Raw genomic sequence first — 12175 nt, forward strand, 5'->3', positions numbered from 1 at the left:
TGGGTGAGGATTCAGACTTCCAGTGGATGATTATCGATTACTGAATAGGATTTAATGGCAGATTACCCCAAAATAAATTTCCATTTTGTGGATGGTAGTTGCATAAGGTAGTTGCATAAGGGGTTAAAGGGATGGGGGGTTCACCTTTCTGAACACGTTACACTCGTATTTAGGGTGTAACCTGTTCAGCATCCTCTCACCCCCATTTACTCCCCCGGCAGCAGGCAGGGGATCCCCGCACAAGCTGTCACAATTTGAAACCGCACAGCCTTGCGGGGCTCCACCTACACAGCCATGTCATTCGTTCAGTTTCCTGTGAGTAAATAGACTACAAGGCTTGTAGTTCTAAGTGAACTGCGAAGGGGCTGGTGAGTGATCTTCCTGCTCTCAAATAACTGCCTTCCTGTATCGGAGGTACAGCCAGACAGGTAGCCTGAGGAGCCTGACATTGCACCCTATGGTCTGACAGGTGCAATACTCTTCAGGCTCCTTAGAAAAAAATAAAATAAATGCACTTTTTTTTTTCCTTGCAAAAAGGTGCATTTAATTTTTTCAGAAGGAGAACTTGGCCTTTAAATCTGAAACCAAAATTATGAAAGTTCCTGTGATGTGTTTATCTGTTACAAAGGCAGTTAAGTATCTAAAGTTGACCATACGCTCTGTGAATTTCAACTAATTCCTGATGAGCTGCCCAATATTTGCTCAGAGGGTTGCAATGCTGTCCCCACTCCTTTTGAAGGGCCCTGCTGGAAAGTTTTTTGCTGAACAGCTGCTGCATCCAGTCAGATTCACCCGCTATGCGGGTATTTTGATGGCTGGCAGGACCAGCTGCCAAAATACAATGGCCACAGCAGGAGATTCATTTATCGGCGCTGTATATTTCTCGCAACCTGAATGGAAAAAAGAAAAAAATATCTATCAGTTTATGGCCAGAAAACTGTTTTCAAATGATAACATTCCAAATGGCAAGACAGAACTCAACCCGAAACAAGTATGTTCCATTATTTTCGGACCTATGTATGAACACGGCCATCTTCAATTACAAGGGAACCTATACACAGAAAACTACAAGCTGACAGATACACTTTTTTTTTTTTTTTTTTTTAATTGTCATAGCTAGGGGTGAAAAAGGGGGAGCTGTCAGATCAGGGAGGCAGTCCATTCGTAACACCCTGATTATGGGTGTAGCATATTAGGAAAGGTGAAATTAACCTTTAACACCTGTTTTAACAAGATGCATATGTTGGAGCCCTTTCGTACTGGGGCGGGCATTGTCATTTTAGCAGCACTATTCGGCTGCTAGCGGGGCGGTTTTACCCTCGCTAGTGCCCCAAAAAAAGGGTTAAAAGCATCCGCAAAGCGGCGGGTTGGTGGTGCTGCCCCATTGTTTTCAATGGGCAGGGGCGCATTAGGAGAGGTGTATACATCGCTCCTACTGCGCTGCAAAGATGCGGCTTGCAGGACTTTTTTTTACTGCCTTCAAGCGCACCAATCCAGTGCGAAAGCACTCAGGCTTTCACACTGGAGTGAGAGGAGAGGCTCTTTACAGGCGCTATGTAATCGCTATTTTTACCGCCTGTAAAGCACCTCATTGTGAAAGGGGTCTAACTGTAATTCACACTTTGCGCTGTGTTCTCCAGCTAACACATGTTGTATGTGCAAGACATTGTGACTTTGTTACCCATACAGGTTGAAAAGAAAATTCCATATATAAATTATACCATGACATCTTCAGTGAAATATCCCTTTAATGAAAGGCAATACATGGTTACAATTGAAGCTGATTTTATGTGGCATATTTAAAGCGGAACTTCAGTCATTTTTCATCTTTCCATCTAATAAATCTTCTACCCTTGTTGTTTTAACTTTGGACAGCAAAACATTTTTGTTCTGCCAGTAAATATCTTATACAGCCCACTTCCTGTTTCTTGTCTGGTAAAAAGGCAAGGCTTATGACATCATGCAAAGATCTCTCTTGAGAGTTTGCCTGGAAGGGAGATGGGATGAGTCATAAGAGGGCCAATAAAAGCTGAAGAGCTGGGAGTGTGCCTCTGTGTAAATCCAGGAAGTGAACAGGCAGCAGCTTCAGCTGCCCACAGTTGAAATAAAGCTACAACTACACTAAGTTGTTCTATAATGTCTTAGAGGAACTGCAGTCAGCTCACATAATTTGTAATAAAAACATCTTTGCCATTCTGAAGCTTCCATCCAACCATTTTACATATTATTTTATACATACTGTGATCCTATACTTTCCAAATATGCTGCAGAAATCTCCCTCCACTGAGTGTGGCTGCATCCATTTCAACTGTGGGCAGCTGAAGCTGCTACCTGTTCACTTCCTGGATTCACACAGACACACCTCCAGCTCTGCAGCTCTCATTGGCCCTCTGATGACTCACCCCCCCCAACTCTCTCAGGAGAGTGAGATAGAAAGCTGTGCAAGATGTCATACGCTTAGGCTTTTTTCCAGACAAACAGGAAGTGGCTGTATAATGTATTTACTGGTAGAAAAAAAAATGTTTTACTATCCAAAGTTAAAACAGAGGCAGAAGATTTAATAGATGGAAAGATTAAAAATGACTGAAGTTCCACTTTAAATGCTGGAACAAGTATGCATATTATAATGTTCATGTGCTAGTTTTCAATTTGTAATGTAAATGTTGAAACCAGGAACAGCCAGTCGGCTAGCATTTTCAGGTAGTCAGAAATGGCACTCTCCATATTTCTGATATATATATATTATTATTATTATTATATATATATATATTTTTTTTTTTTCTTCCAATCTTTCATGGATGCATCTAACTCACTGAGTCATCTGTGTTTTTGCTTGGTGCAGGGAATAGTCATTGGCACTGGAGAAAATTCAGAATTTGGGGAGGTCTTTAAAATGATGCAAGCAGAAGAGGTGAGTTATGCCTATGAACCAATGGAAGGTTTAATATTAACAGGTAACTGACATTTGAAATGCATCCTGTCTCCCATATGATTCCTCTCTCTTATTGTAATGTTGAGCTTTAGATGCAGAATTACACTGTTCAGGCTGCCATGGCGATACAATTTTTGGAATGTCACGGATCCTGCAGTCTGTGAAATGTGGTACATTTAAAGTAAAAAAAAAAACAACAAAAAAAAAACAGTGCGGCCCTAATCGTCCTCTTCTTGTGTCCCCGCCTCTTAGTGTTTACCCATAGCCAGTCATGCTCCATAGACGCAAACGGTGAGACTTGGCCCACCACCACTTCCTCCTTACTGCAGTTGATTGACAGCAGCAGGAGCCAATGGTTCCTGTTGCTGTATGAGTCCTTGTGTGCAGAGAAAGAAAGGGGAGAAGAGATGCAGCTGTGCATGTAGCTGGATCTTTTTTCCTCTCTTCCCCTTCACGCAGGGAAGGGGGAGAATAAAACATTTTTATCTTAATTCAAGGAATACATTAAGGTAAAAAAATATATTTTTAGCTTTAGCAACACTTTAGGGGGATCATCCCTAAAGAATAATTAACCACCTGTCATAATGTGCAGCCCATTTACTCCTTTAGCAGACACCCTTGTGTTTGTCATCATTAGCAGTTGATTAACTCTATGCAACCTTCAAATGATGTTCAGTGATGGTAGCCTGGACAAGAGTTAGGCTGCATTTGAGGTCTGATGTTACATTAATGGAGGCAATGGTATTCATGCTTTGAGAGTCCTGTTTAATGTAAATAGCAAGGGGTCTTGCTTTTTCCTGCATCATAACTATCTATCTATCTTGCGTTATATTGTACAAAGAATACATTCAGATTGTAGTTATAATTGTACAGCCTACCTTTTTGATGTACAAAATAGGTGAGAGAGCTTTGCATTCATTCAAGAAATGCAAAGAATTCTCTGAACAGTGCCATGTGGCCGACCTCCGGTGTTCAGTTAGCAGCGGTGCAGCCACTCGGCACAGGACCTGAAAGCAATTTGAGATCACTTGAGTAGCGGTGTCTGATTTCCAGCTTCCATGGGCACTGGGCAGGTATGGTATATACATAGTTACATTAGTCCATCTTGGACCAATGTAAATATGTTTAACATACCAATGCCTGGAATTATTATTTAAGCCTTGTTCTCTCTGATGGGAGACAGGTGTGGCCAGAGAGGGGAGCTGAGAAGGTGCTGTTTATAAAGACACAAAACACGTCGCCTAAAGTAGCTCTTGGCTCATATCTATACGAATGACCAGGTAATCTAAATTTCATACTAAAACTCCTAGGATTCCAAGCAGCTGTCATATTCCACTGCTTATTGGAGCCTGTCTTGTGATTTTGTTTAATTTTATGTAGCTGTTGACTGCATTAACAATACCTTCGCTGCCCTTTTACATAACAATTCTGCATCAGCAAAATATGCTTCTTGGTAAAATGCCCTTGGTTAAGACACAACACCAGTAGGCTGTGATATTCTCTTCAGTTTAGAGAACTTCTCCTCAACATGGCAACCTCATGTAATCATGCCACTGGTGTGCTCAAGTTCACAAATAAGTTATCCGACAACTTGCTGATATCGACAGCTCAGCATTGTGGCGGCAATTAAGATAAGCATTCAAGTCAAACTGGGACTTTTGCGTTTCTTTAATAAAAGAACAAATTTCAAGAAGTGAAAACTGCATTTATTTTTCGACATGCTACATTTATACACTAATCCCAACTAATGCCTGGAAAGCTTTGGCATAGAAAGATTTGTTAGTATGCCTAAACCATCCTAGGACAGCCTGCTTCACTTAGTGCTGAAATGCTGACCTCTGAGGAACTCTTTTGACAGTTCAAACAGGTGGAAATCGCTCAGAGCGAGGTCCTGGGCTGTAAGGGGGATGTGACAATACCTCCCAGCCGAGTTGTGCACGTAGTGCTGTGAGCAGTATGAACTTGTGCAGTGTCCTGGAGAAACAGAACGCCCTTAGTGATCAATCAAACCATGCAATTTTTTTCCACAGTTACTTATGCACATCACTCAGAACAAGAGCGTAATTGTCACTGTTGATAGTGGCAACACAGGATAGAAAGACCACGTGAATAATGCCGGGTTTGTCCCAGAAAATACTTGCCATCACTTTACCTGCAAATGCAATTGTTTGAAATTTTTGTGTCTATTATCCAGGATCAGACACGCCACGCTCTGAATGTTCACAGGAATGACTGCTGTGGGCTGGGAACCACCAGGGCCGAGATCGTCACTGATGGACATACGGCCATCTTTGGAACGTTTACACCATTCAAATGTCAACCGTACTGTGCTTGAAGTCTTCTGTACATATCTGCGGGTTTTACACCTTTGTTCATAAGAAACTTCACCACTCGCTGTTCCATGCACGCACCAACACTGTTGTCTGCCATCTTGATTAACAGTCTCTGGCACGTGACGTGTGCAGCCTGTCAGACATAGGACACACTTGCCACTTACTACTGCGTGTAGTACCTCCACGCCGGCATCCCTTTTTTTAATACCTGTAAAATTAAAAGTCCCGGTTTGACGTGAACACCTCTCTTATATTCCATTAAAAGGAAGTGGGCAATAAACTCCTGCTGACTTCATAAATTATAACTAGTTGATACATTTGCCTCCATTGTTTGTACTGGGAGAGCAGATCATGTGAAGTCCTGACCTTCGGAAACATTTTATCTGGACACCCTTGCAGCTAAATCATACTAATCCTTCAGCACAAATTCCATAGAGAGAAATCGAAGAAGCTCCTATTGCAGTGTGTATTTGTCAGATGTACATTTTCCACTTCAGACTTCATTCTGAAGAACATGTCCATTCAGAGGAGCATAGCTCAGGAGCGAGCCTGTTCGAGTGCCCCCGTAACAAGAGGCTTGCTATTGGGGGCACTCAGCAGTAATAAGGAGCCAGGACTGCTGGCGGGATCCAAAAAGATGATTGAAGAGGATAAAATTTAAAAAGAAAAAAAGCACACCTTTTTAGAATCATTTTAAACTTTTATATTGTCCTTTAGAGTACTTCGGCTTTGACAGTGGGGGTTAGTCATTGCATTCAGTAATCATGTGCTCTGTGCAGCAATATGCCAGTCATATTAGCAAACAGTAAGACATTTGTTGCCTATGTGAACCATGTTGTTATGCAGCCTTGGGCATGTGGGTAGCCCCACATTTCCTATTTCTGCTTTGCCAGATGGCCAATTAGGAAAACACACACGGGCCATTTTCACGTTGCGTTTATGCATCAGTTTGTTGATTCATAATGGAGATAACATTTTCTTTCTCTAGGCACCGAAGACTCCGCTGCAAAAGAGTATGGATATTTTAGGAAAGCAGCTCTCATTGTATTCATTTGGTATAATAGGTGAGTATATATGCTGTACAGCCTTATGCCTCCCTCCCTAGCAATGTGAAGTGTTTATCATCTGTAGTTCACAGTCATTGTCAGTCAATTATCACAGCAGAAAATAATATCTTGTTTTCAGGATGTCAGGAGGTATTTTTGGCTCAGTCATCTTGGCTGCTTTCCATTTTCCTGTATAGAACATCAAACATTATTATGAATTAAAGCACGGCATCTCTCTTAGAGAGATAACACATTTATTATAATGCCTCTCATCTTTATCTTCATTTGTTCATAAGCTGTATTTCTCATGGTTAGTTATAAATTCAACACCACCTGCTATATTTCCAGAGATGATCATTCTTTTATGATGTATGTGTTTTTTTTTTTTTTTTTTTAGGTGTTATAATGCTGGTAGGATGGCTGCAAGGGAAGCATATCCTCGATATGTTCACTATTGGAGTCAGGTAGGGGACTTGCATATCTGCACCAGCAATTCCTTTGTAGACAGGAACAATCTCTAAATTAAACCTGTCACAAACCCTAGCATATAATGCATAAACAATTGTTACCTTTAGTAAAGCCAGATGTTGGAATCATCAGTGGATATAGGCATCTCAAATTCTTCCCTTGAATATATTGACCTTTTGACTTGCGGATTTTACCGACTGTAACCCCTGTTTAATTTTTTTTTTTTTTTTATCATCATATACTGGTTGATTTTCAATCAATTGTAACCAGTTTATTTGAAACTAAAATGCATTGTTCATTCAAAAAACTTTTTTTCCATCAAAAAATAAATAAACATGTCATACCTGCTCTGTACCATGTTTTTGCACAGAGCAGCCCCGATACTACTCTTTTTGTGTCCCCCACCAGTGCTCCTGGCCCATCCTTCCTGCCAAGAGCAAGCCGCTTGCATTTGGGGTTTCCCAGCTGGCTTTCTCCTGAGCTGTGGCTCTGCGTGTCCATTCACACACAGCCACGGCTCAGCCCCGCCCCCTCTCTCCTCATTGGCTCACTGACTGCGATTGACAATGGGTCTCATTGCTGTCTTACACAGTGAGGAGGGGGAGTCCTCGGAGAAGAACCGAGGCTCTCACTCAGGTCTCTGGAGGAAGTTTGGTACGTTTTAGGGGAGATTGAGAGTGCTGCACAAAGGTTTTTTTTTTTTTGCCACTCCCCAACTGCCCACCTAAATAAAGCAATGCAGCCACTCGGGGCTGTACCCATTCCATGGCCATGGCAAAAGTTAAATGGCACATCCCATTCAGCAGATGGTATTACCGCTGAACATAACCTATTCAAGTGAATGGGGCCGCACTGCAATCGTGCCCAATGCACGCATTTTAATGCATTGATGCATCACTTTGATGGTTAAAACGGGTAGTGAGGAGATGACATTGCCTCCTCGCCACTTGTCAAATACGCTCTGAAAAGTGATTCACCACACATCACTTTCAAAGGAGAAGCTATGCTAGCCACACATGTAAACAAGCAATACAATTAAATGTCCACTGTCTGATCTGTGTTTTGTGATTTATATGTGTTATGTTAGATAGTTAGAAATACTGAAATGTATCTTAATAAAAAAAAAAAAAAAAAAAAAAAAAACAGCATAAGATAAAATCGAATTGTTTCCTTTTTTTCTGTTTACAGTCTGGCAGTAGCAGCCATTCCTGAGGGACTGCCCATTGTGGTAACTGTAACACTGGCGCTTGGCGTGATGAGAATGGTGAAAAAAAGAGCTATCGTGAAGAAATTACCCATTGTAGAAACACTTGGTATGAATCCCAAATGAAATTAGCATATCATGTTCTGCGTTTTATGAATCCCTTCAGGCCTAGTGTACTATCTGCAGTCTTCAGTGCTGCTGAAAATGAAGATCAATGATTCACTGAGTAGTCGGTACTTTACAGTTATAGGGACATAGTGTTTAAAAATACATTAGAGTGTTAATATTGACTTAGAGGGAATCTGTCCTCAATAAAACATGCGCAACTAATACAGGAACCTATGAAAAAGAAATGCAAATCCATGAGCGGTACTACTTTTATATATCCCGTTCCTCTTTGATTTACCTCCCAGGTGCATGTAGGCTTTTTATGGAACCGCTCTTAAAGGAAACCTTTACTCCAGATAACATGGAGGTTGCCAATGTCGGCTTGCTGTTATGCCAATTTTTGTTGCCTGACTGTCATTCTGAATCCTTCAGCACTTTCAGTCACTAGCCGAGAACAAATATGCTCTAAAGCAGTGGTCATCAACCCTGTCCTCAGGGCCCACTAACAGGCCAGGTTTTATGTATTACCTTTGGGGGAGATGCAGACTAGAATACTGCAATCACTGAGCAGCAAATTATATCACCTGGGATGTATTTCAGTTATCTTGCAAACCTGGCCTGTTAGTGGGCCCTGAGGACAGGGTTGATGACCACTGCTCTAAAGACCTCTTGTTTCTGACTTTTTTGAGATGTGCATTTGCACTGGCTCACTGACTCAAAGTATTGAAGCAAATAAGTCAGCATAATGGCCAAATATCTTTTTCTAGCTGACAACCCGAGACCTTCTACATTTATGTGACCCTATGCAGTACTGTATAGATTTCTCTTGTTAAGGCAGTCTAGAGTTTTTCTTACATCTTCTACTGCCCTGTATAGTATTACCTACTTATGTTTTGTGATAGCTTCACTTTAACTTGAACTTGCAGATATAGTATAATACCAGTGTTCTAACATATAATCGGAAACGTAAGCTGAGTTATTATACCTGCCTTTGTGAGTTAACACTTCCCACAAGATTAATTTTCTGCACATAAGTTTAGAACCTATGAAAAGGATTTCATCCATTGTTGCTATTTTAAACTTCAATAAAACCCATATACCCAGTGGTAAAATTCATGGAGGTCCATTAAGTAAAATTTTTCTTCTAGCAGATGTCCACATTGCATGTTTGTGCAATGTCTCACATCCTTCCCATCACAGCCCCCTCATTTTAATTTATATTACAATCCTGAATTTACATTGGTGTTCTCAGTCCCCCACTTCACATCAGTTTCCCCTTCAGCTTACTGGCCACTGCAACTTCACATCACCCCCTCAGCACTTGCTCCCCTTTTACATCAAATTATCCCCCCCCCCCCCCCCCGGCTCAGTTCACATCTTCCCCCACAGCACTGCCCTCACTTTACGGCATTTCTCCCCTTTACATCTAACCCCCCCCCCCCCTTTCACAGCCATGTGATCTTGCCAATGTTCTCCTACCTTACAAAGATCGGAGAGCAGGAGGCACAGTCCCACTGAATGGAGGGTGGGAGCGGGAGCTGACAGGGTTAACTTTTTTATTTTAACTAGCTGATGATTGGTTGCTAGGACCACCTGGGGTCCTAGCAAAGCAATCACCTGCTTGATAATCAGGAAAGTTAACTCATGCAGCTCCGATTCCACCCTACATTGTGCAGCTGTGCCTCCCGCCCTACATTGTGCGGCTGTGTCTCCTGCCCTCTATGCATTACTATCCGGCCTCCCGCTCTCCGCTCTCTCTTGAGAATGGCAGTGGTGGAAGTCAAGGTTGAAGAAGGAGCACCTAAAAACGTTTAAATCGGGTTTATTTCCCTAAAAAATATAAGGTATGCACTTACAATGTTTTAACATATCTTAAGTGCATACCCTATGTTTTTGTGGGAAATAAACCTTTTTGCACTATGGATTATTACTTTCTTTCCATATATACTGAGTAACGAGAAGAGGGGGCTATAAAGAGTCACCTACACTGGAGGTCTGTTGCAGCATACAGCAGAGAGCCTGTGAAAGCACAACCCCCCATATTAGGGAGAGCTCTCTGGTAAGGGTAAATATGCAAGAAGAGCACAGATTGGAGCACTTGCACTTATAAAGTTCATTATTTCACAAGGCACAGAGAGGAACAGTCAGAAGTCACCTGATTTGTTTTCTTCTGTCTTGATCATTTTTGAAGGACTGGTTTCTTTTTAGCTCCAAGTTTTTTCGGTTATTTTTATTTTTTTTATGTATGGACTAATATGTTAATATAGCCAGGTTACAGTTGCACGTGTCAATTTACTTTATTTTGATCTGTGAAAGTTTCTATATTGGGTTATTTAGCACGTGTCACTTAATGCATTTGTTTTTTAGGGTTTTAGCAACAGCCCTTTGTCATTTCTAGTACAAGCACTTTAATTGGATTATTGAAAATTACCATTTATCAAGATCTATCAGCATGTGCCACTTTACACATTGATTTAAACACAAGGCATCTTAATTGGTTTATTGAAGATTATCATTTATATTAACACATGTCACTTAAGGTTTTTTCACTACCGCAGAGCAGCGCCACAACCACCACACTCGCATTACATTCTTCTACAGTGAGGACTAAGTCTGATAGGTCTGGATCCCAAGTTGGACTCTTGGATATTGTAGAATCATTATAAATCGTATACAGTAGATATAGAAAAGAATCACCCCTCTTTAAATTTGCATTTTGTTGCTTTGCAGGCAGAAATGAAGAAAAAGCTTTTTTTTTTTTTTCGTTTTGGCCAGAAGTATTTACTTAGTGCAACTTATAACATCCAAGTGAAAGCTATAACATTAACATGTCAGAAGAAAAATACAAAAAAAAAAAAAAAAAAATCACAAATGGAAGCACGGAGTTGGAAAAAGGATCACTCTCTCCTAAAAAAAAAAATGGCTTGTAAACTCAATCAGTAGTAGCCAATCACCTTCTCAATGGCACATAAAGCCATTTGACCTTCAACTGTGATCAGCTGTAATCATTTTGATTAGCTCAGCATGAAAAGCGCTTTTTTTTGCAGCATTTCAGTCTTTGATAGTGCAACTGAAGCAAACCGTCAACTATGGGTGGCACGGCACTGGCAAAAGATCTTCAGGGGAAAGTTGTGGACAGGCACAAGTTAGTAGATGGGTACAAAAAAAAATTACAAAGGCTTTATCAATGCTTAGAAGCACAGTGAAGTCTGTAAAGAAGTTTTATTTGGTACAACACAGACCCTCCCTGGATTAGGTTGTCGCTCCAAACTGGATGAAATAGAGAGGCTACCAAGAGGCCCACAGTAACTCTGAAGCAGTTGCAGGGATTTATAACAAAGAGCGGTCATTGTGTGCATGTGACAACAAAATCACAAGTTCAAGGAAGGCCACATGCAGTCACAAATGAGCTTTGCCAAAATGCCCCTTGAAGATTCTGAGGCTTTATGGAAAAGGGTGTTATGGGCAGATGAGACTAAAATTCAATTATTTGGCATCAGCAACAAATGATATGTCTGGTGGAAATCCAATACAGCTCACCACCCAAATAACACCTTTCTTACAGTAAAGTGTTAAAGTAGTAATATCCTGTTATGGGAGTGTTTCGCTGCAGCAGGGACAAGCGCACTTGTCAGGATAGAAGAAAAATGGATGTGGCAAAAAATACCATCAAATTCTTGAGGCAAACCTGCTGCCCTCTGCCAGAAAGTTGCCTAGGGGAAGAAGGTTTACCTTCCAATGTGACAGTGACCCAAAGCACACAGCAAAAATGACCACACAGTGAATCTCCTTGCATGGCCTAGTCAGAGCGCAGACCTAAACCCCATTGAAAGTCTGTGGAATGAAGACTGCAGTCCACAAATGGACAAACAAGTTCAAATTTGACTGAACTTGAGCAGTTCTGCTAGAAGACTGGGCAAATATTGCAAAGTCTAGATGTGCAGAGTTAGTAGAGACATATCCTGACAGACTAAAGGCTGTCATTAAAGCAAAAGGTGGTTCAACAAAATAATGGCACAAGGAGGTGAACCTTTTTCCAATTCATTCATTATGTTTTTTACATTTTTTCGGACATGTTGGTGTA

General features: G+C 41.1%; 1 protein-coding gene across 4 annotated transcripts in view; it reads left to right on the forward strand.

Annotated features, from left to right (window-relative positions):
- Positions 1-12175, forward strand: part of ATP2C1 (ATPase secretory pathway Ca2+ transporting 1) — a 204974-nt gene that overhangs the window by 113773 nt on the left and 79026 nt on the right. For all 4 annotated transcript variants that reach the window (XM_077491506.1, XM_077491504.1, XM_077491505.1 and 1 more), the window contains 4 exons: positions 2843-2911; positions 6254-6329; positions 6709-6775; positions 7968-8092. In XM_077491506.1, the coding sequence (XP_077347632.1) occupies positions 2843-2911; positions 6254-6329; positions 6709-6775; positions 7968-8092 (337 nt within the window). The remainder of the gene's footprint in view (positions 1-2842; positions 2912-6253; positions 6330-6708; positions 6776-7967; positions 8093-12175) is intronic.

This window comes from Lithobates pipiens, unplaced genomic scaffold (genome assembly GCF_037356315.1).
Source record: "Lithobates pipiens isolate NorthernLeopardFrog02 unplaced genomic scaffold, aLitPip1_a1.2 Scaffold_19, whole genome shotgun sequence".
NCBI classification, from domain to species: domain Eukaryota; kingdom Metazoa; phylum Chordata; class Amphibia; order Anura; family Ranidae; genus Lithobates; species Lithobates pipiens.